The sequence below is a fragment of the Nerophis ophidion genome, linkage group LG14 (assembly GCF_033978795.1).
Source record: "Nerophis ophidion isolate RoL-2023_Sa linkage group LG14, RoL_Noph_v1.0, whole genome shotgun sequence".
In the NCBI taxonomy this organism is placed as follows: Eukaryota; Metazoa; Chordata; class Actinopteri; order Syngnathiformes; family Syngnathidae; genus Nerophis; species Nerophis ophidion.
Window position 1 is genome coordinate 1,493,882 of NC_084624.1, and position 25,322 is coordinate 1,519,203.

Consider the following 25,322-nt stretch of genomic DNA (forward strand, 5'->3'; position numbering starts at 1 on the left):
AACCTCAAGGATGATTATTTTAGGTTGTCCGGGTGAATTTGGAGTTAATCCTCCTTTTTCATTCTCTCATTTACTCTCTGTGAAGCACCAGTTCCATTGGCAGCAAAACAGGCCCGGAGCATAATACGACCATCACCATGCATGACAGTAGGTGTGGTGTTCCTGGGATCAAAGGTTTTCTCCTCCAAACATATTGTGGCCAAACAGCTCAAATTTGTTTATCATCTGACCACAGAACTTTCCTCCAGAAGGTTTTACTGTATCTTTGTCCATGTGACGTCACGTTTTCAGTAGACCCACAATAAATTCATAAAAGAACCAAACTTCATGAATGTTTTTTTTTTGTGTGTTACAAACAATTATGTGCTCCAATCACTCTATCACAAAAAAAAATAAGAGTTGAAAAAATGATTGGAAACTCAAGACAGCCATGACATTATGTTCCTTACAAGCATATGTACATTTTTGACCACGATGTAGTCATTTCGCATCAACGGTTGACAGGAAACACCTTGTTAGTCACAAAGGAAGTGGTGTGTGGGGGGCTTTCGTGAGAAGGGTGATGTGGTATATTAATCAGTATTTCCACATACAAATGTGTCACGGCAAGTTAGCTATTTTATTTTTTAGATATTTTCGTAGTATTCCTTCATTTACTTGATAAATACATGATTGTGTGGCATGTCGTTCAAATGAAAACACTTAATGAGGTTAGGTGGTGTTATGTTCTGTTAGTGTAACAACTTCTTTTTTTAACATTACAGTTCAGGTCCACACGTACACTGATATTTTTTCAAAGCGCTGTCCGCACTCTGTCCATCCATCCATTTTCTACCGCTTGTCCCATTTGTAGTCGCGAGAGGGGTGCTGGAGCCTATCTCAGCTGCATTCGGGGTTCAAACACATTAGCAAGCTGCTGTGTGTATGCCAAAGCTACAGGGGGCGCTGAAGTTTCCAAACCTTCAGGCCATTGTGGCCAATCAGAAGCCTGAAGAGAGTCATTTCTGGCAAAGGCACAGTTAGTGTGTGGACAAAAGACAGTAAATGTAGTGTTTTTAATATTTTTTTAAAATATATATCACCATGTGCGGGCATGGCCGAGGTCATTGTGTACGTTCTAGTGTACCGCCTCCCACCATTTTATTTTGAAGTACTATTGAAGTGCCGCTCCGCGTTCTTCACACGTTGCTAATGCGCACACTAATCTTAGAGTCCCTGACCCGCTCGCGGTCCTCCCCGCGCTCTCGGTAGCTCTGCTCCAGGCGGATCTTCTCTTTGTCGGACGCCTCGGGAACAGTCCCGCCCCCGTTGCTCTGGTAGGCGTGGCTGGAAGGTTTAAAGACCGGCGGGCTTTTGCTCTTGGCCACCTTGTCGAAGAAAGAAAAGTCCGCCACGTATTTACCCGATTGGGAGAGGGAGACGACGGGGGGGGAACTCGTAGCCCCAAAGGATCTCGTCGGGCAGGTAGGACGTGCGGACTTGGCATGTGGCTGAGGTCGGCTCCACGGTGGCGCTCAAGATCACCAGCAACTCGAAGTCGGCCAAGTCTGGGTCCGTCCAGCCGCCACCTGGTGGCCGAGAATGAGAATGCTCATGACTACAAAGTATTGTACAATAGTGGTCCCCAAACTTTTTGTAGCTGCGGACCGGTCAACGCTTGAAAATTTGTCCTACGGACCGGGTTTATTATTATTTTCATTTATTTATTTTTTCATAAAGAAATACAATTATGTGTGCTTACAGACTGTATCCCTGCAGACTGTATTGATCTATATCAGTGGTTCTTAACCTTGTTGAAGGTACCGAACCCCACCCGTTTCTAATGCGCATTCATCAAACCCTTTTTTAGTGAAAAATAAAAGGTATTTTTTTCAAATTCAAGACAAAGTTATATGTTTTTGGTAACAGTTCAGTATGGGGAACGTATTGTAAGTAAGAAAGACTTGATTTAGAGTTATGTGGACACTATGGGAACATATTCTAAGTAATAAAGACGTAATTTAGAGTTATTTGGTTAAGGTTAGAGGGTTAGGTTTATAATGCCGAATAAGGCTTTAATAAGTACTTAATGATGACTAATTAAGAGCCAATATGTTACTAATTTGCATGTTAATAAACAACTATTTAATGGTGAATATGTTTTCCATACTAATGTTTTACCATGGGTTTTTTTTACCGGTGCACAAAATGAACCACCCATGAACATCACCTTGTTCAAACAACAAAACCAACTCAAAACAAATTACACACCTGCAAATCAGGCAGCTGTTGCCGTATCCGCAATACGCCGATAGGGAGAAGTTTGTATTTTCACGATGAGTTCGGTGTGTTTTGACCTACGCCGAACCCCTGAGGCCTAATCAACGAACCCCTAGGGTTCCATCGAACCCAGGTTAAGAACCACTGATCTATATTGATATGTAATGTATGTATTGTGTTTTTTATGTTGATTTAATAACAAAATAAAAATAACTTTTTTTATTTATTTATTTTCTTTTTCTTTTTCTTTTGCGGCCCGGTACCAATCGGTACGCGGACCAGTACCGCGCCGCGGCCCGGTGATTGGGGACCACTGCTGTACGATATATCCATCCATTCATTTTCTACCGTTTTTCCCTTTTGGGGTCGCTGGAGCCTATCTCAGCTGCATTCGGGCAGTAGGCAGTGTACACCCTGGACAAGTTGCCACCTCATCATACCATAGATGTAATAACGTAGTAATGCTCTCTGAATAGTCATAGAATGTTTGATGGTTTCAAACTCATTTTAGATCGGGGGCCACATGGAGAAAAATCTACTTCCAAGTGGGCCGGACTGGTAAAAATCACGGCACGATAACTTAAAAATAAAGAACACTTCAGGTCGTTTTCTTTGTTTGAAAACAGAACAAACACATTCTGAATATGTAAAAATCACAATGTTGTTGGTTTTTTTTACACTTACATGTTGCGGTTTATAGTATTCTATCTTTTGTTGTCATTATTTATACTTTCTGAATAAATTATGTGATAATATCCATCGGTCAACTCATTGGTGTTAATTTTCAATCCATCAAGATAAAGAAATAATATCAAAATCAAACTACAGGATGTTATTTATGTTGTTTGGGCTTTGTCCTCGACTTGTGCACTAACATCATGTGGTTTATTTTTATTTTTTTTACATATGTAGCATCATCTACAAAGATACAAAGAATTTCTATTGTGACATCTAGTGGACACATTTGGAACAGCAGTTTCTTCAATTGAAAAATTTTGGCTCATTTTTATACTTAGCAAACTCATCCCGCGGGCCGGATAAAACCTGGTCACGGGCCTGATCAGGCCTGCGGGCCGTATGTTTGACACCCCTGGTTTAATGTCATGTTAGAAGAAGCATTGTACATATAGCGATATAATAATGAGTAGAAACATTCCCACTGATTTTTAAATGGGTTTGCTCATAGTGCTAACTCAAGATAACTCATTCAAACCTCATGATTGGTGTTGGTTGCAAGCGTACCCAAAATTGTGGGAGTGCTTACTTTTTCTGATTTTCAACTGTGCCTAATGTTTTACCCAAAATAACAATAATAATATATCTCAGGTATATTATGGGATTACCCACTAATTTCAGATTGACTGTACCTAATACTTTGGGTACTGGTGTACCTAATATTTTGGGATTAACCAATAATTTGGGATTATCTATACCAAAGACTATACAAATGGGATTTATTACCTCCCTGCTTGGCACTCAGCATCAAGGGTTGGAATTGGGGGTTAAATCAGCCAAAATGATTCCCGGGCGCGGCCACCGCTGCTGCTCACTGCTCCCCTCAATTCCCAGGGGGTGAACAAGAGGATAAGTCAAATGCAGAGGACAAATTTCACCACACCTAGTGTGTGTGTGACAATCATTGGTACTTTAACTTTAAATATATATGAAGGGCTTAATTATTTCAGATGTGTTTGTACAATAGTTGGGCCTCACGCATACTCATTATTTTGGGTGTATTTAATAATATGCCTTGCAGCGTACCTAATATTTTGTGTGTATGTAATATTTTGGGATTAGACAATAATTTAGTATCGGGTGTACCTGATATTTTGGCTGTATCTAATACTATGCCTAAAGTGTACCTAATATTTTAGGTGTATCTAATAATATGCCTAAAACAAGAGTGGGCAAACGTTTATGTCTCAGGGGCCACATTGGCTTTTGAAATTCTACAGACGGGCGGGCGAACAAATGATCAAAGCACCTCTGAGCAGGTGTGGTGAAATTCTCCTCTGCATTTGACCCATCCCCTTGTTCCACCCCCTGGGAGGTGAGGGGAGCAGTGAGCAGCAGCGGCGGCCACGCCCGGGAATCATTTTTGGTGATTAAACCCCCAATTCCAACCCCATGATGCTGAGTGCCAAGCAGGGAGGTATTGGGTCCCATTTTTAATAGTCTTTGGTATAAAATGCGTCCCAGCTACAACGGGGTTCTATTAACACTGACACGATTGTATATACGGCGGATACTGCCCTCCAAAATAGTTTCTCTCGTTTTGAGGAAATAACATTAGAGGAATTGTTACAACGTGTAAATGCAATAAAACAAACAACATGTTTACTTGACCCTCTTCCTGGGAAACTGATCAAGGAGCTCTTTGTATTATTAGGTCCATCAGTGCTAAATATTATAAACTTATCACTTTCCTCGGGCACTGTTCCCCTAGCATTCAAAAAAGCGGTTATTCATCCTCTTCTTAAAAGACCTAACCTCGATCCTGACCTCATGGTAAACTACCGACCGGTGTCTCACCTTCCCTTTATTTCAAAAATCCTCGAAAAAATTGTTGCGGAGCAGTTAAATGAACACTTAGCGTCTAACAATCTATGTGAAACCTTTCAATCCGGTTTCAGGGCAAATCACTCGACGGAGACAGCCCTCGCAAAAATGACTAATGATCTATTGCTAACGATGGATTCTGATGCGTCATCTATGTTGCTGCTCCTCGATCTTAGCGCTGCTTTCGATACTGTCGATCATAATATTTTATTGGAACGTATCAAAACACAAATTGGTATGTCAGACTTAGCCCTGTCTTGGTTTAACTCTTATCTTACTGATAGGATGCAGTGTGTCTCCCATAACAATGTGACCTCGGACTACGTTAAGGTAACGTGTGGAGTTCCCCAGGGTTCGGTCCTTGGCCCTGCACTCTTCAGCATCTACATGCTGCCGCTAGGTGACATCATACGCAAATACGGTGTTAGCTTTCACTGTTATGCTGATGACACCCAACTCTACATGCCCCTAAAGCTGACCAACATGCCGGATTGTAGTCAGCTGGAGGCGTGTCTTAATGAAATTAAACAATGGATGTCCGCTAACTTTTTGCAACTCAACGCCAAAAAAACGGAAATGCTGATTATCGGTCCTGCTAGACACCGAACTCTATTTAATAATACAACTCTAACATTTGACAACCAAACAATTAAACAAGGCGACACGGTAAAGAATCTGGGTATTATCTTCGACCCAACTCTCTCCTTTGAGGCACACATTAAAAGCGTTACTAAAATGGCCTTCTTTCATCTCCGCAATATCGCTAAAATTCGCTCCATTCTGTCCACTAAAGACGCTGAGATCATTATCCATGCGTTTGTTACGTCTCGCCTCGACTACTGTAACGTATTATTTTCGGGTCTTGATATTACCCAACAATTTTTGGATTAGGTGTAGCCAATACTTTGGTCATAAATATACTTCATATTATGGCCTCACATGTATCTAATACCGTATTTTATGACTACCAAATAGTTTGGAATCAGGTCTACACTATCTAATATTTTAATATTAGGCAATATTTTTGGGATTACCCTATAAATCAGGGGTCGGCAGCCCAAAATGTTGATAGAGCCATATTGGACCAAAATTACAAAAAAAAATCCGTCTGGAGCCGCAAAAAATTAAAAGTAATATTACATACAGATAGTGTTTCATGAGATATAAATTGAATTATGAGGATTTAAATTAAACTAAATGAGCTCAAATATAGCTACAAATGAGGCATAATGATGCAATATGTACATACAGCTAGCCTAAATAGCATGTTAGCTTCGATTAGCTTGCAGTCATGCAGTGACCAAATATAGCTGAGTGGCACTCCACACAAGTCAATAACGTCAACAAAACTCACCTTTGATAGTTTGGTTTGACAAAATGAGACAGAAAAAGAAGTGAAAGAAAACATGGCGTAGAAAGTCGCTAAGGTAAAAATGTAAACAAACAATGGTGAGTTCAAGGACCGCCAAAATTAGTAGGACAAAACGGCACTCGCCAAATACTCGAATCAGTGAAGCATGTTTAATATAAACGGTGTGCTTTATAACAATTAGGGAGGTTTGTGTCATGTTTTTCCTCCTACAGAAACCATATTAACACAAAAAATATGTTTTTCCCCCTCATCTTTTTCCATTTCTCATGAAAAAGCTCCAGGGAGCCACTAGGGCGGCGTTAAAGAGCCGCATGCGGCTTCAGAGCCGCGGGTTGCCGACCCCTGCTATAAGTGAAGTGAATTATATTTATATAGCGCTTTTCTCTAGTGACTCAAAGCACTTTACATAGTGAAACCCAATATCTAAGTTACATTTGAAACCAGTGTGGGTGGCACTGGGAGCAGGTGGGTAAAGTGCATTGCCCAAGGACACAACGGCACCAACTAGGATTGCAGAAGCGGGGATCGAACCTGCAACCCTCAAGTTGCTGGTACGGCCACTCTACCAACCGAGCTATGCCGCCCTCCAATAATATGATCTGGGATCAGCTGCACCTGTTACTTTGGGCACAAGTCCATCCATCCATCATCTTCCGCTTATCCGAGGTCGGGTCACGGGGGCAGCAGCCTAAGCAGGGAAGCCCAGACTTCCCTCTCTCCAGCCACTTCGTCTAGCTCTTCCCGGAGGATCCCGAGGCGTTCCCAGGCCAGCCGGGAGACATAGTCTTCCCAATGTGTCCTGGGTCTTCCCCGTGGCCTCCTACCGGCTGGACGTGCCCTAAACACCTCCCTAGGGAGGCGTTCGGGTGGCATCCTGACCAGATGCCCGAACCACCTCATCTGGCTCCTCTCGATGTGAAGGAGCAGCGGCTTTACTTTGAGTTCCTCCCGGATGGCAGAGCTTCTCACCCTATCTCTAAGGGAGAGCCCCGCCACACGTCGGAGAAAACTCATTTCGGCCGCTTGTACCCGTGATCTTATCCTTTCGGTCATGACCCAAAGCTCATGACCATAGGTGAGGATGGGAACGTAGATCGACCGGTAAATTGAGAGCTTTGCCTTCCGGCTCAGCTCCTTCTTCACCACAACGGATCGATACAACGTCCGCATTACTGAAGACGCCGCACCGATCCGCCTGTCGATCTCACGATCCACTCTTACCCCACTCGTGAACAAGACTCCTAGGTACTTGAACTCCTCCACTTGGGGCAGGGTCTCCTCCCCAACCCGGAGATGGCACTCCACCCTTTTCCGGGCGAGAACCATGGACTCGGACTTGGAGGTGCTGATTCTCATTCCGGTCGCTTCACACTCGGCTGCGAACCGATCCAGTGAGAGCTGAAGATCCCGACCAGATGAAGCCATCAGGACTACATCATCTGCAAAAAGCAGAGACCTAATCCTGCGGTCACCAAACCGGATCCCCTCAACGCCTTGGCTGTGCCTAGAAATTCTGTCCATAAAGGTTATGAACAGAATCGGTGACAAAGGACAGCCTTGGCGGAGTCCAACCCTCACTTGAAACGTGTCCGACTTACTGCCAGCAACGCGGACCAATGGACCAATGAGTAGTACCAATGGTACTACTCAATAATTTGTGTCTAACCTATATTTTTGATTTACCCAATAATATGGCCGGAGGAGTATCTAATATTTTGCATGTACAAAATACTTTAGGCACAAGTGTGCCAAAAAATTTGGTTCTTACTTGTGCCTCATACTGTGTTTTGGTCTAACCAAACATTTTGCTTAAGTGGGGTTAAAATTGTGGCCACAGGTGTACAAAACATTTCAGGCATACCAACTACTTTGGTTTCTCAGGACCCTAATATTTTGGGTGTACCTATTGTTTTGGTCCCATGTGTACCTAATTGATGGATACCTAATACTTTTGGCTACCTCGACCTACCCTTGGCCGCCCAGGCTTTCAGAGGGCTGGCGTCGTCAATGATGTGGGAGAAGGTGAGTGGCAGGATGAGGAAGGGGCTGTCGCTGGACGTGTCCACTTGGAAGGTAACGTTCCTCTGGTCCAGACGGACCGTTTCACCCTCCTTGGTCAGGGATGTCTGGAGCAGCTTACCAGTGACCTGAGGGAGGAGGCGGGGCATGAAGTTTGATCATGTTACCATACTTGGCAACCATGAGACCGCCGAATTCGGGAGATGGGGTGTTTGCGGTGTGGTTGGTGGGGAACGGGGTTAGGGGGTGGGGTTGAGGTGCAGGCAGGGTACCCCTTCCCCTTTGAACAGTACTGGATGAAATTAAATGATTTTTTTCCAATCATTTTGGAACTTGCAAGCATTTAAGTCTCACCTTAAAACTCATTTGTATACTCTAGCCTTTAAATAGACTCCCTTTTTAGACCAGTTGATCTGCCGCTTCTTTTCTTTTTCTTCTATGTCCCACTCTCCCTTGTGGAGGGGGTCCGGTCCGATCCGGTGGCCATGTACTGCTTGGCTGTGTATCGGCTGGGGACATCTCTGCGCTGCTGATCCGCCTCCGCTTGGGATGGTTTCCTGCTGGCTCCGCTGTGAACGCGACTCTCGCTGCTGTGTTGGATCCGCTTTGGACTGGACTCTCGCGACTGTGTTGGATCCATTATGGATTGAACTTTCACAGTATCATGTTAGACCCGCTCGACATCCATTGCTTTCCTCCTCTCCAAGGTTCTCATAGTCATCATTGTCACCGACGTCCCACTGGGTGTGAGTTTTCTTTGCCCTTATGTGGGCCTACCGAGGATGTCGTAGTGGTTTGTGCAGCCCTTTGAGACACTAGTGATTTAGGGCTATATAAGTAAACATTGATTGATTGATTGATATTTCTTCTTCTTACTCGTCCTCGCCATGTCTCTTCTTCGTTCTTCTGCTTCGTCTTCTTATTGTTGTGTGTGCAATTGTGCACTGAGCTCCAAAAGCCGTAGATGTTATGGTAGAATCCCGGAAGAGTTAGTGCTGCGAGTTAGTGTTTATGTTGTGTTACGGTGCGGATGTTCTCCCAAAATGTGTTTGTCATTCTTGTTTGGTGTGGGTTCACACTGCGGCGCATATTAGTAACAGTATATACAACATTAATTGTTTATACGGCTACCCTCAGTGTGACCTGTATGGCTGTTGACCAAGTATGCCTTGCATTATTAAGTGACTGGGCCAGCACACTGTTTATATGGAGGAAAAGCTAAGGGGTGAAGGTTTCAGGTGAAAAAGGACGCTAAAGACAGTCCGCCCCCAATATTGTTGTCCGGGTGGAAAATGGGAGATATTCGGGAGAATGGTTGCCCCGGGAGATTTTCGGGAGGGGCACTGAAATTCGTGAGTCTCCCGGGAAAATCGAGAGGGTTAGAAAGTATGCATATTACGCCTATACTGGATCACGTGCACTGGCTTCCTGTGCACTTAAGATGCGACTTTAAGGTTTTACTACTTACGTATAAAATACTACACGGTCTAGCTCCATCCTATCTTGCTGATTGTATTGTACCGTATGGCCTGGGTCAGAAATCAGCGTTCTAAGAACTCCGGCTTATTAGTGATTCCCAGAGCCCCAAAAAAGTCTGCGGGCTTTAGATTGTTTTTTATTCGGGCTCCAGTACTCTGGAATGCCCAGTTAGTTAGCAGAAGTAGAAGTAGAAGCATTTAAGACCCATCTTAAAACTCATTTGTATACACTAGCTTTTAAATAGACCCCCCTTTTAGAAAATGTTGATCTGCGGTCTCTTTTCTGCTCTGCCCCCATTTCCTGTGTGGAGAGGTTAGAAGGTGACCACAGATGAAGCGCTAGCTGTTCAAAGTCGGGACCCGTGCAACTGTGCATCAGTTGGGGACGTCTCTGCACTGCTGACTTATCTCCATTCAAGATGATCCCCTGCTGGTCTCACTATGGACTAGACTCTCACATTATTAACTAGATCCACTCAACGTCAGAAATGTCCGATAATGGTATTTTTGCCGATATTCCGATATGGTCCTACTCTTAATTACCGATACCGATATCTATTGATACATACTGTCGTGGAATTAACACATTATTATGCCAAATTTTGTTGTGATACCCTGCTGGATGCATTAAACAATGTAACAAGGTTTTCCAAAAATCAATCGATCAATCAATCAATCAATGTTTACTAAATCACTAGTGTCTCAAAGGGCTGCACAAACCACTACGACATCCTCGGTAGGCCCACATAAGGGCAAGGAAAACTCACACCCAGTGGGACGTCGGTGACAATGATGACTATGAGAACCTTGGAGAGGAGGAAAGCAACGGATGTCGAGCGGGTCTAACATGATACTGTGAAAGTTCGATCTATAATGGATCCAACACAGTCGCGAGAGTCCAGTCCAAAGCGGATCTAACACAGCAGTGAGAGACCCGTTCACAGCGGAGCCAGCAGGAAACCATCCCAAGAGGAGGCGGATCAGCAGCGCAGAGATGTCCCCAGCCGATACACAGGCAAGCAGTACATGGCCACCGGATCGGACCGGACCCCCTCCACAAGGGAGAGTGGGACATAGAAGAAAAAGAAAAGAAACGGCACATCAACTGGTCTAAAAAGGGAGTCTATTTAAATCAACTCAAGTTATGGAAAAAAATGCCAACATGGCACTGCCATATTTATTATTGAAGTCACAAACTGCATTATTTTTTTTAAACATGCCTCAAAACAGCAGCTTGGAATTTGGGACATGCTCTCCCTGAGAAAGCATGAGGAGGTTGAGGTGGGCAAGGTTGGGGAGGCGGGGTTGAGGTGGGGGGTGTATATCAGGGGTCACCAACCTTTTTGAAACCAAGAGCTACTTATTGGGTACTGATTAATGCAAAGGGCAACCAGTTTGATACACACTTAAATAAATTGCCAGAAATTGCCAATTTGCTCAATTTACCTTAAATAAATAAATCTATATATATAGTTTAAAAAATGGGTATTTCTGTCTGTCATTCCATCACACATTTTTTTTCCTTTTATGGAAGGTTTTTTATAGAGAATAAATGATGAAAAAAAACACTTAATTGAACAGTTTAAAAGAGGAGAAAACACGAAAAAAATGAAAATTAAATTTTCAAACATAGTTTATCTTCAATTTCGACTCTTTAAAATTCAAAATTCAACCGAAAAAGATGAATAGAAAAACTAGCTAATTCGAATCTTTTTGAAAAAAATAAAATAATTTATGGAACATTATTAGTAATTTTTCCTGATTAAGATTAATTTGAGAATTTTGATGACATGTTTTAATAAAGGTTCAAATCTAATCTGCACTTTGTTAGAATATATAACAAATTGGACCAAGCTATATTTCTAACCAAGACAAATCATTATTTCTTCTAGATTTTCCAGAATAAAAATGTTAAAAGAAATTCACAATACTTTGAAATAATATTTAAATTTGATTCTACAGATTTTCTAGATTTGCCAGAATATTTTTTTTGAGTTTTAATCATAAATTTGAAGAAATATTTCACAAATAGTCTTCGTCGAAAAAACAGAAGTTAAAATGAAGAATTAAATGAAATTGTATTTATTATTCTTTACAATAAAAAAAAAAAATAAAAAAAATACTTGAACATTAATTTAAATTGTCAGGAAAGAAGAGGAAATAATTTCAAAGGTAAAAAGGTATATGTGTTTAAAAATCCTAAAATCGTTTTTAAGGTTGTATTTTTTCTCCAAAATTGTCTTTCTGAAAGTTATAAGAAGCAAAGTAAAAAAAAACTTAATTTATTTAAACAAGTGAAGACCAAGTCTTTAAAATATTTTCTTGGATTTACAAATTCTATTTGAGTTTTGTCTCTCTTAGCATTAAAAATGTCGAGAAAAGCGAGACCAGCTTGCTAGTAAAAAAAATTAAATTAAAAAAATAGAGGCAGCTCACTGGTAAGTGCTGCTAGTCCCGGAAGAGTTAGTGCTGCAAGGCTTTCTGGGTATTTGTTCTGTTGTGTGGTGCGGATGTTCTCCCGAAATGTGTTTGTCATTCTTGTTTGGTGTGGGTTCACAGAGTGGCGCATGTTTGTAACAGTGTTAAAATGGTTTATACGGCCACCCTCAGTGTGACCTGTATGGCTGGTAACCAAGTATGCATTGCATTCACTTGAGTGTGTGAAAAGCTGTAGGTATTATATGAATGGGCCGGCTCGCAAAGGCAGTGCCTTTAAGGTTTATTGGCGCTCGGTACTTCTTCCTACGTCCGTGTACACAGCGGGGTTTTAAAAAGTCAAACATTTTACTTTATGAAACCAATAATTTCCGATATTACATTTTAAAGCATTTATCGGCCGATATTATCGGACATCTCTACTCAACGTCCATTGCACCGGTCACCCAGGGGCGGGTTGTTCCCACATCTGCGGTCCCCTCCAAGGTTTCTCGTTGTTCCCATTGGGTTGAGTTTTCTCTTGCCCTGATGTGAGATCTGAGTCGAGGATGTCGTTGTGGCTTGTGCAGCCCTTTGAGACATTCGTGATTAAGGGCTACATGAATACATTTCGATTGATGATTGAAGTGAAAACACAGAAAAAATGTTTTGTTGTTGTTGATGTTAAAGTCAATACAATTTTCACACTAACTCACCTGGCAGCCCAGCAGAAGACTTTTGCGCATGTTGGCCACCCTGATCATCAGGCAGGGTCGACCCTCCTGTGTCGACACCACAGCGTGCTGGCTGAACTTTACGGTCTCGCCTCGCTTTTTCGGCCGAGCAACCTGACGGACCAGCATTGAAGAACCGTCATCTCCATGACAGTCAGCATGCAAGCAGGGAACATTCATGCATCCATGATTATTATTGACAGTGCTTATCAACCTTACATTCTAATCAAGCACAAAGCTGAATGTTTAAGAAAGTTAGTGTGAATGTGAGGGATTTGTCCAGGGTGTACCCCGCCTTCCGCCCGATTGTAGCTGAGATAGGCACCAGCGCCCCCCGCCACCCCAAAGGGAATAAGAGGTAGAAAATGGATGGATGGAAAGTCAGCTTTAGGTTTTTTTCAGGAGAATGTGGACACATTATTATCCGGCTTATTAGTGATTCCCAAAGCCCAAAAAAAGTCTGCGGGCTATAGAGCGTTTTCCGTTCGGGCTCCAGTACTCTGGAATGCCCTCCCGGTAACAGTTCGAGATGCTACCTCAGTAGAAGCATTTAAGTCTCACCTTAAAACTCATTTGTATACTCTAGCCTTTAAATAGACTCCCTTTTTAGACCAGTTGATCTGCCGTTTCTTTTCTTTTTCTTCTATGTTCCACTCTCCCTTGTGGAGGGGGTCCGGTCCGATCCGGTGGCCATGTACCGCTTGCCTGTGTATCGGCTGGGGACATCTCTGCGCTGCTGATCCGCCTCCGCTTGGGATAGTTTCCTGCTGGCTCCGCTGTGAACAGGACTCTCGCTGCTGTGTTGGATCCGCTTTGGACTGGACTCTCGCGACTGTGTTGGATCCATTATGGATCGAACTTTCACAGTATCATGTTGGACCCGCTCGACATCCATTGCTTTCCTCCTCTCCAAGGTTCTCATAGTCATCATTGTCACCGACGTCCCACTGGGTGTGAGTTTTCCTTGCCCTTATGTGGGCCTACCGAGGATGTCGTAATGGTTTGTGCAGCCCTTTGAGACACTAGTGATTTAGGGCTATATAAGTAAACATTGATTGATTGATTGATTGACGTGCACGATTATTATGTATCGACCACGTGCAAGAAAAGGTTTGATATTTCTGTGGCGACTTGACAATATTGTATCCATTTCATTTGGTGCTGTATACCTCATAAATATATTTGTTTGACTTTAATTTCAGGATGTAAAGGAAAATACGTTTCCGAATAACTGTGATTGTGGTATTTGTTGATGCTTAGGCCACACCCCCCTTTATAAACAAATACATGCTTACATACAAATAGTATTAAACATACAGCTCAAATTCAGAAAATATGCAGAAAAATCATCAAATGAAGTAGGTCAGGCATGTACAAACCTCTTGCACCGAGTGCCACAGAAAAACTAAAAAATGCTTTGACTGATTGATGGACTGATTGATTGAGACTTTTATTAGTAGATTGCAAAGTACAGTACATGTTCCGTACAATAGACCACTAATGCATGTTCCTTGACTGCACTTAAATGTAGAATATAGTTTGCATGTTCTCCCCGTGAATGCGTGGGTTCCCTCCGGGTACTCCGGCTTCCTCCCACTTCCAAAGACATGCACCTGGGGATAGGTTGATTGGCAACACTAAATTGGCCTTAGTATGTGAGTGTGAATTTTGTCTGTCTATCTGTGTTGGCCCTGCGATGAGGTGGCGACTTGTCCAGGGTGTACCCTGCCTTCCGCCCGATTGTAGCTGAGATAGGCGCCAGCGCCCCCCCGCGACCCCGAAAGGGAATAAGCGGTAGAAAATGGATGGATGGATGGATATTTACATTCTATTCTATTCTATGTACAGTAGATGGCAGCATTGTCCTGTTTAAGAGGGTCACAACATTGCCGAGTCAGGTTCTCATGGAGCTGGAGGGGGCGTGATTTTCGGGAGAAAATTTGTCCCGGGAGGTTTTCGGGAGAGGCGCTAAATTTTGGGAGACTCCCGGAAAATCCGGGAGGGTTGGCAAGTATGGTCATCAGACTGTAATCGGTAGAGACAACATAATTCCCAATTGATTATGCTGATACTACTATTACTATCAGATGATGTGGAGGCCATATAGCTACACTGAAAAATGCTTTACATGAAAATAAACTTGATTTTTACAGTGTTGGATTAGGGAATAGAATGACTGTTCATAGATAAAGTCTTCTGTATTATTTTAACATAAGGAGACACAACAGTAGCCTGTTGAGGGACTAAACTATAATCACAGTGTGGATAACAGTATCGGAGCCTTCTCTGTAAGATAGGTTTCTGTTCCTGTTGGAACACTGACTGTCTCTACTTTTCGGTTTCTGTTTTTGTTGAAACAGAAACCTATATTACAGGGGAGAGGGGGGGCAACACTGACTTTCTGTACTTTTACTAATGTTACAATGAAATATATCTGTAGCTTTAAATTATATCCATGTTGATATATATGTGCAAGACATTTTGGTACATAATGGCTCTGTTGTTAATATGGAAATTAAAGTGTTCTGATAAATAAATGATCATAAATCTGATCATTCCAGTATGTTTCTGATGCTCAAAAAACCTAAAATATTTAGCCAAAACCTTATCAAAACTTAAGGTATACCTAATTTTTACATCTTGGAAATATGCTAATTAGGTGTCCAGACACACCCAATCATAAAGATGCTTTTTCCAAAACATTTGTAATTGTCAAAACAGCACAGTAACCTGGATGTGCACAGTTGGTGCAGCTTTTGTCAAGTAATTGGGGAACAAGAACAAAAACAACCCCACCCCAAAAAATAAAAATAAAATAAATTAAAAAAATAAAAATGAAAAAAAAAGGGGAGAGAAGAAGACTGCCTCAACACTGCAGAAACTAAAAATCTAAGTAAGATTAAATATCTCATATAAGGGTGATATTTTGTTATTTTCTGTCTGATAAGGTCATTCTTCTCACTAAGCCGATTTTATGTTCGTGTTTTACTTGTTTTAAGGGTTTTGGTCCTAAATTGTCTCAGTAAGATATTACAGCTTTTTGCTGAGATTTTATGACCTAAATTGAGTAAAACATGCTTAAAACTATAGAATATGAACTGATGCAAAACTGCGTCATTAACACAAGTATAAAACACATTTTTTAAAGTAACAATATTCTTACTTCAAGCATGAAAAAAAATCATAATGTCTAGCGCAGGGGTGCCCACACTTTTTCTGCAGGCGAGCTACTTTTCAATTGACCAACTCGAGGGGATCTACCTCATTTACATATATCATTTATATTTATTTATTTATGAAGGAGACATTTTTGTAAACAAGTTAAATGTGTTTAATGATAATACAAGCATGTGTAACACATATAGATGTCTTTCTTTCACAAAGACAAGAATATAAGTTGGTGTATTACCTGATTCTGATGACTTGCATTGATTGGAATCAGACAGTAATGATGATAACGCCCACATTTTCAAATGGAGGAGAAAAAAAGTTGTCCTTTCTGTACAATACCACATGAAAGTGGTTGTTTTTTGGCATCTAATTCATACAACTTCCATACACTTTACAAGAAAAACATTGGCGGCAAATTCCGTAGCTTGCTTGATTGACATTCACGGCACCCGAGGGTCTTGTGAGATGACGCTGGCTGCTGCCAGTTCATTATAATTAAAAAATGACAGAGAGGAAGGCGAGAAACACTTTTTATTTCAACAGACTTTCGCGCCGTCCCTTCCGTCAAAACTCTAAAGGCCGACTGCACATTTCCTATCTTCACAATAAAAGCCCTGCTTCATTCTGCATGTGCTGACAAAATAAGAGTCTCGGAAAGCTGGCGTGCACAAGTGATGTGCATGCCAGCTTTCTGAGGGATCGCTTGTGCACGCCAGTTTTCCGAAACTCTGTATTTAGTTAGCGCAGGCAGCATGAAGCAGGGCTTTTATTGTGAAGATAGGAAATGTGCAGTCGGCCTTTAGAGTTTTGACGGAAGGTACGGCGCGAGAGTCTGTTGAAATAAAAAGTGTTTCTCGCCTTCCTCTCGGTCATATTTTCATAATAATGATCTTGCAGCAGCCAGCGTCATCTCACAAGACTCTCCGGTACCGTGAATGTCATTTAAGTGACGTCTTGGTGAAGATTGATGATCACTAATTTTTAGGTCTATTTTTTTTAAAAGCCTGGCCGGAGATCGACTGACACACCCCCCGCGGTCGACTGGTAGCTCGCGATCGACGTAATGGGCACCCCTGGTCTAGCGCATATCATTATGTCAAGCTAATGGCACTAGCATTTACTTAATTTAAGAACATTTTTCAACATATTGAGCATAAATGTCTAATTTTTTTTCTACCAAGAAAAGTGCACTTGTTATTATTCGGAATATAGTCTTTATAATGTATTATGGGTTCATTGAGGTTAACTCATTTTACTTGTTTTGGAATGTCTTGACAAGCAGAATTTTCTTGTTCTATTGGCAGATGATTTTACTTTGTTAAAATAAAATATTACTAATTTTTATCTTTTTTCTTGTTTTTGAGCACGTGGCCTCCCCCGCAAGTGGCCAACGAGTAGTTGACCTTTAAGCAAAACCAATGTCTTCAAAATATCTTCAAAATGTCTTCAAAATGTCACAACCACAGCCGTCCATCCCCGACATTTCATATAAACATCAGAAAGGAATCATGCATGTTGCACCAGGTCTTACTCGTAACGATGCCCAAGTTACGTCCAATGTCTTCAGAATAGCACAACGCCACTTGGAAATATGCAAATTAGGAGTCTAGACACACCCAAAAAAAAAAAAGAGAATTTCAACACATTTCTAATGGTCAAAACACATGAATTAGACACCAAGTTCACATTTGTGGCTCTTCTGTTTCGAATGTTAGAGACAAAAGCTATCACAAGAGGCGGCCATATTCCAAAGGTCCGAAGGCGCGGGCGCCCTAGCTAAATCATTTAAGTATGCCCTGCGCTACACCTGTGCCAAATTTGGCGCTTTTAGACAAAAGTGAACGAAAATATCCCTGAGGGCCTCAACTATTTATGTTAGAACCTTACATGCATGACTGCTTCCTTCTCTGTTTTGAGTGGATTAAAATCATCTTACCTGATCCTCACTCCCCTAGTTCCTGCATCTTGGGGTCACAAACACTGCAGCCATACGGGCAACCAAAAATAAAAATTTGCATTCCAACACATTTCTAATAGTCAAAACACATGAATTAGACACCAAGTTTACATTTGTAGCTCATCTGTTTCAAATCCATCCATCCATTTTCTACCGCTTATTCCCTTTCGGGGTCGCGGGGGGCGCTGGCGCCTATCTCAGCTACAATTGGGCGGAAGGCAGGGTACACCCTGGACAAGTCGCCACCTCATCGCAGGGCCAACACAGATAGACAGACAACATTCACACTCACATTCACACACTAGGGCCAATTTAGTGTTGCCAATCAACCTATCCCCAGGTGCATGTCTTTGGAGGTGGGAGGAAGCCGGAGTACCCGGAGGGAACCCGCGCATTCACGGGGAGAACATGCAAACTCCACACAGAAAGATCCCGAGCCTGGATTTGAACCCAGGACTGCAGGAACTTCGTATTGTGAGGCAGACGCACTAACCCCTCTGCCACCGTGAAGCCTCTGTTTCAAATGTTAGAGACAAAAGCTATTACAAGTGGCGGCCATATTTGATTGGCCGCTGTGGCGACCCCAACCCTAACCCTAATTAATTTAAAACCTCTTCTCACTCCTGCGCTTACCAAAGGCATGCGGTAAAAGTAAGCATGCGCTAATTATTTTAAAACCTCTTCTCACTCCTGCACTTACCAATGGCATGCAGTAAAAAATTGAGTGTGATGTAAAAGATACCATCATGAAAAGCACATTTAATTTAAAAAAACGTTATTATGGTCTTACCTTTACTTATAAATGATATCCATGCCAGCTCCTTCTGATCAAAAGCATCGATAACTTGTTTATAGAAGCCTTCCTTATCTTTCTTCAGTTTTAAAATTCTCTCTGTCTCGATGGAGATCTTCCTTTATTACCTCCTGTTTCGATTGAAAGTCCAGTTTAGAAAACTGCTATCAGTTAGCTCGGCTCCTCGAGTGCGGGCGACGACAGAATTATCCTCGATTAGCTCACCCTCCCGTTCTGCTCCGTGGGTGATCTCTTTATCCCACCACTGCATGAAGTGTTATTGTATAAATAATACACTGGGTATTTAGGACTGGAACATGCTTTATTTCAGCCCGATTGTTTACCCGCCGCGTCATATCCGTCCCAGCACAATCACGTCACATTTCACTTCTTCTGGAGCCGAATAGTCGCAATAAGGATCACTAGCGGCCTCTACCACCAGGAGGCGGGAGTCATTTAATGACTCATATTGACACACACAGCCACGGTATTGTGACGGTCTCAATGCCGTCGTCTTGCGGGTTCCCAGGACCACCAAGGAAGGACATGGCTTTGACTTTGTTTATTTTTCAATAAAACCTCAGTTCAGGTCGCTCTTTCGCTCCTCCTCTCCGCTCGCTTGGCGTCTCCTCGCCGCCATCCAGGGCTGGGCAACAGCGTGCCCGGCCTGTCTGTCGCTCCACAGGTATATTAATAAAACATAGCTGCTTACTGTTCTTTTTAGCATACCGGTATTCAATATCTTGGACCTTAAATCCTACTGAATAGCGCTTAATCTTCTTCTCTTCATGCGATTTCAAATGATTGAAATCAGCCTCTTCCATTTTCAAAATGATGACAGGGGAAGTGTCACGAGTTTGACCCGGCGGTAATACTAAGCATGCGCTAATTATTTTGCGAAGCGAGTATGATCGGGCAGTAATTCAAGGCAGGCGCATACAATTCAAGGAAATACGGTACTTTTAACATCAGAAATAAGCTCGCAGAGACAGCAATCAAGCCCAGGTAGAACTTTGAAATCCCAACCACTTCACCACTGTACTTTCATCTATCCATTCATGCATTTTCTACCGCTTGTCCCTTTTGGCGTCGCGGGGGGGGGGTGCTGGAGCCAATCTCAGCTACAATCGGGCGGAAGGCGTCGTACACCCCGGACAAGTCGCCGACTCATCGCACCGCCGACACAAATAGACAGACAACATTCACACACTGGGGCCAATTTAGTCTTGCCAATCAACTTATCCCCGGGTGCATGTTTTTGGGGGTGGGAGGAAGCCGGAGTACCCAGAGGGAACCCACGTAGTCACGGGGAGAACATGCAAACTCCACACAGAATGATCCCGAGCCCGGGATTGAACCCAGGACTATTCAGGACCACTCTGCTTCCAGACAAGGGGTAAAGTAGCTCAATGCTTGATTGCATCAGTATTTTCCCCGCTGGTGTTACCTTAGCCAGGAAGGTTCCAGTTATGAAGATCTCCATCAGCATGGTGAGGACCAGCTGGATGATGAGGAGGACGATGGCCACCGGGCAATTCCTCCGTGATGCAGCGGAAGCCGTAACCGATGGTGGTCTGGGACTCCAGCGAGAACAGAAAGGCGCCCGTCAGGGTCTGCATCTGCAGCACACAGGGCGTGTGGTTGGACGGAGGGTCAAACTCTGAAAGACCGGGTCGAGAGCAAGTTAGAAAAAACACACACAGGCCTCCCGCCACACTCATCCTCACCCAGCAGATCGCCGTGCGCCAGCGCCAGCAGGTACCACAGCACCCCAAAGAAGAACCACGTCCCCGCAAAGGTGGCGGTGAACAGGAAGAACTTGTAGCGCCACTGCATGTCCAGGAATGTGTCCACAGGTCACGCATGTACAGAGAGCTCTGCCCACTGATGTGCTCGATGCGCACGTTGCTCCGCCCATCTTGGACAGGACCCGCCTCCTCTTCCTCAGAGTCCCGCCCGCGCCAGAGAGGCCGCCGCCCAGCAGGGTTTCAGAATGTCCGTCTGGTCTGGGAGTGGCACACTTTCTGGGGGGAGGAGCTACGGGAGGAAGGGGGTGTGGCGGACGTCATCTGCAGAGCAGCGGGGAAAACTATCAATCGAAGTTATACGGCCGGTTCGGGGCGTTAAAGTTGAATAAAACTCAAACGTGTTAGTTTGTGTTAAAAAAGCGTGGAGCTGCTCACTTAGAATTAGTTTCCTCGTTTGAGTTTGCTTCGTCAAAGTGTGGAGAATCAACACGATATTAAAACAAACAAGTGGAACGCCTCATCAGGTGCACTACAAAAGGTCAGTGTTCAAAAACAAGAAAAAATTCAAGCTGCAAGCAGCGATGGATGGGACCTTTTTGGCTGCTGCCCCCGCAACCCAAGCCCTGGTGTAAGTCAGACCTACATAGAGGTTTTTGTTTCATGTCTCTACGACATTCCTAACAGAAGTTACAAGCAGTTTTGTCTTGTGTTTTTTACTAGGGGGCGCTGGAGCGCAATTTTGATTTTTGGGGTTTGTTTTTTCATTAGATGGCAATTTTTGCCAATCCTGATGTGCGTGTAAAATTATGTGAGTTTTGAAGCATGTTTAAGGGGGTCAAATTACAGCTCGGCGTTTCTGGATGTTGTTGATAAATGGCTTTTACTTTGCATAGTAGAGCTTTAACTTGCACTTTTAAGCCTTTTAAGGCGGTCAAATTACAGTTCCAAGAGGCAAAAATGACATTTTTTAGGAAACTTTGCGCAGGGGTTCTTTGAAGGCACGTGAAATCAAAACCGGAGCAACAAGGAAAAAAATAATACAAAATGAGGGGTATTTTATTCGAACGAAAACAAAATTATATGCCAATAGAACAAGGAAATTTGGCTTGTCAAGACTTTCCAAAACAAGTAAAATTAGCTAACCTCAATAAACCCAAAAAATACCTTAAAATAAGTATATTCTCACTAATAACAAGATTTACATTTGGATTTATTGGTCCCGTTCCGTTGGGAATTTTTTTCAATGCCGTACATTTAAACAATAGACAATACACATCACAAAAACAAAAATAACAAAAAGACATAATACATGACCAACACATTTACAGGCTTATCAGACAGGTCAGCTGGGCCTGCTGTTAACCTTCGTCTTGTGTTAGGTCGGCACCGACCCGTTTTAGTTTTTAAATGCATAAAAACACCACATACATTTATTTTTTTGCATCAAAGCTTTTTGACTTTGTCAGGAACCTCTTTGTCAACAAAATAAAACATTTTAATTTTTTTCACTAAATTATAAAATGCTCTGGTAGAAATTATGCCCTTGGTGTTGTTAGGGTCGGTTTCGACCCGGTTATAAAAATAAGATGATAAAGCAATGATAAGAGCCAAAACTGAACACACTGACAGCCAGCTCGTCTCCCAATCATGTGAGCTTTAGTGGATTCTCATTTTACCTTGTTATCCTGTACAAAAATAAACAAAAGACGGACACTAAAAGGGTCATTTTTTGCCACTCTGATTTTGTTTTTTTATTAGTTTTGGAACTAGTAATCTATTTCTCTTGGTTTCATTCGCTTGATTGGTTGTTTGTTTGATGTTGGATTTCTGTTGCTGCAAAAAAATACTTTTTAGCCTTTTTTTTTAAGTAAATATATATGGGTCGAAATTGACCCGTAACACCATAGATGTTACTATAGTTCAAATTCTTAAAATGAAAAAAATAAACAAAACACATTTATTTAAGAGATGTGTTCTAATACCCCTTAGTAATAGTTAGGTAACACAACAACCTTTTTTTATTTATATTATTCTCTTGATGTTCGTTTTACCATTTTTAAAATTGAAATCGAGGGGTACACTGACAAAATAAGGGCCCAATGGCCCAAACCAAAAATATTCAAACCAATATTTTCAAGGATAAGGAAGCTTAACAAGGTAACCAAGAGATGAGAAACAAATTGGATGATAGATAATTGTTTTTAGTGTATTTTACAGCTGATTTAAAACATGGGTCAAAACCGACCCGTTAACATAAGAGATGTAACAGAAAGCTATCACAAGAGGAAGGTTAAACATGCTTCACCGATTCGAGTATTTGGCGAGCGCCGTTTTGTCCTACTAATTTTGGGGGTCCTTGAACTCACCGTAGTTTGTTTACATGTATAACTTTCTCCGACTTTCTAAGACGTGTTTTATGCCACTTCTTTTTCTGTCTCATTTTGTCCACCAAACTTATAACGTTGTGCATGACTGCACAAAGGTGAGTTTTGTTGATGTTATTGACTTGTGTGGAGTGCTAATCAGACATATTTGGTCACTGCATGACTGCAAGCTAATCGATGCTAACATGCTATTTATGCTAGCTATATGTACAGACTGTATTGCATCATTATGCCTCATTTGTAGCTATATTTGAGCTCAATTAGTTTCCTTTAAGTCCTCATAATTCAATTTATATCTAATGACACACTATCTGTATATAATATGGATTTTAATTTTTTGCGGCTCCAGACAGATTTGTTTTTGTATTTTTGGTCCAATATGGCTCTTTAAACATTTTGGGTTGCCGACCCCTGTCCCTAGCCCATCCATCCATCCATCTTCTTCCGCTTATCCGAGGTCGGGTCGCGGGGGCAACAGCCTAAGCAGGGAAGCCCAGACTTCCCTCTCCCCAGCCACTTCATCTAGCTCTTCCCGGGGGATCCCGAGGCGTTCCCAGGCCTAGCCGCTCAGGCAAATCATATGGTCTAAAGATGCATTTTTCATCGACAACATGACATCATCGTGCCAAGTGTGTGCTCTTACAGTCAATTAGTGCGCATATATACAGCCCGGCCTCTGGCCCAAAAAATGTTATTGTAATTTTGAAGAATTTATCTGAATGTGCATTAACTATTTTCTGTTCACAATTGTTAGAAATGTCACATGTTAACATGTTTAAATATTAACTGTCCGTTAACTGTACTGTGCTACTATATGAGTACGTATGTTTTATTGTTTAATTGAAAATAAAACAGCCATAGTCCATTTGGCTGTCATCTGTTTTAAGTATGAGACACACTTGTGTCAAATTCATCTTTTTTTTTTTGTTTTTATGCTTGAAATAAGAAATTATTACTTTAAAAAAGTAGTTTTATACTTGTGAGTGTTGATGTCACAGCTTTGCATATTCTAGTTTCAAACATGTTTTACTCAATATAGGTCATCAAATCTCAGCAACAAGCTGTAATATCTTACTGAGATCATTTAGGACCAAAACACTTAAAACAAGTAAAACACTCTAACACAGGGGTCACCAAGGCGGTGCCCGTGGGCACCAGGTAGCCCGTAAGGACCAGATGAGTAGTTCTAAAATTTAAGTCTCATCTTAAAACTCATCTGTATACTCTAGCCTTTAAATAGACCTCCTTTTTAGACCAGTTGATCTGCCGCTTCTTTTCTTTCTCCTATGTCCCCCCCTCCCTTGTGGAGGGGGTCCGGTCCGATGACCATGGATGAAGTACTGACTGTCCAGAGTCGAGACCCAGGATGGACCGCTCGTCGGGACCCAGGATGGACCGCTCGCCTGTATCGGTTGGGGACATCTCTACGCTGCTGATCCGCTTGAGATGGTTTCCTGTGGACGGGACTGCTGTCTTGGAGCCACTATGGATTGAACTTTCACAGTATCATGTTAGACCCCGCTCGACATCCATTGCTTTCGGTCCCCTAGAGGGGGGGGGTTGCCCACATCTGAGGTCCTCTCCAAGGTTTCTCATAGTCAGCATTGTCACTGGCGTCCCACTGGATGTGAATTCTCCCTGCCCACTGGGTGTGAGTTTTCCTTGCCCTTTTGTGGGTTCTTCCGAGGATGTTGTAGTCGTAATGATTTGTGCAGTCCTTTGAGACATTTGTGATTTGGGGCTATATAAATAAACATTGATTGATTGATTGATTGATAAAATTAACTCAAAGAGCAGCACTTACCAGTGAGCTGCCTCTATTTTAAAAATTGTATTTATTTACTAGCAAGCTGGTCTCGCTTTGCTCGACATTTTTAATTTTAAGACGGACAAAAATCAAATAGAATTTGAAAAGCCAAGAAAATATTTTAAAGACCTGGTCCTCAATTGTTTAAATAAATTCATTTATTTTTTTTACTTTGCTTCTTATAACTTTCCGAAAGACAATTTTTGAGAAAAAATACAACCTTAAAAATGATTTTAGGATTTTTAAACTCATATACCTTTTTACCTTTTAAATTCATTCCTCTTCTTTTCTGACAATTTAAATCAATGTTCGAGTAATTAATTTATTTTTTTATTGTAAAGAATAAATAAATTGTGATTTAATTCTTCATTTTAGCTTCTGTTTTTTCGACGAAGAATATTTGTGAAATATTTCTTCACACTTATGATTAAAACTCAAAAAAAAATTATTCTGGCAAATCTAGAAAATCTTTAAAATCAAATTTAAATATTATTTCAAAGTCTTTTGAATTTATTTTAAAATTTTTGTTCTGGAAAATCTAGAAGAAATAATGATTTGTCTGTTAGAAATATAGCTTGGTTCAATTTGTTATATATTCTAACAAAGTGCAGATTGGATTTCAACCT

General features: G+C 41.9%; 1 protein-coding gene across 1 annotated transcript; it reads right to left on the reverse strand.

The window, feature by feature from the left end:
• Nucleotides 1-600: 600 nt before the first annotated feature.
• LOC133567918 (ATP-sensitive inward rectifier potassium channel 10-like) lies at nt 601-20,826 on the reverse strand. Its single transcript, XM_061919535.1, is given in 10 exon segments — nt 601-1,430; nt 1,432-1,568; nt 8,160-8,337; nt 12,819-12,950; nt 20,205-20,291; nt 20,293-20,417; nt 20,485-20,607; nt 20,610-20,678; nt 20,681-20,757; nt 20,759-20,826. Coding segments are annotated over 10 exon segments (1,248 nt in total). The 3' UTR covers nt 601-1,178.
• Nucleotides 20,827-25,322: the final 4,496 nt, after the last annotated feature.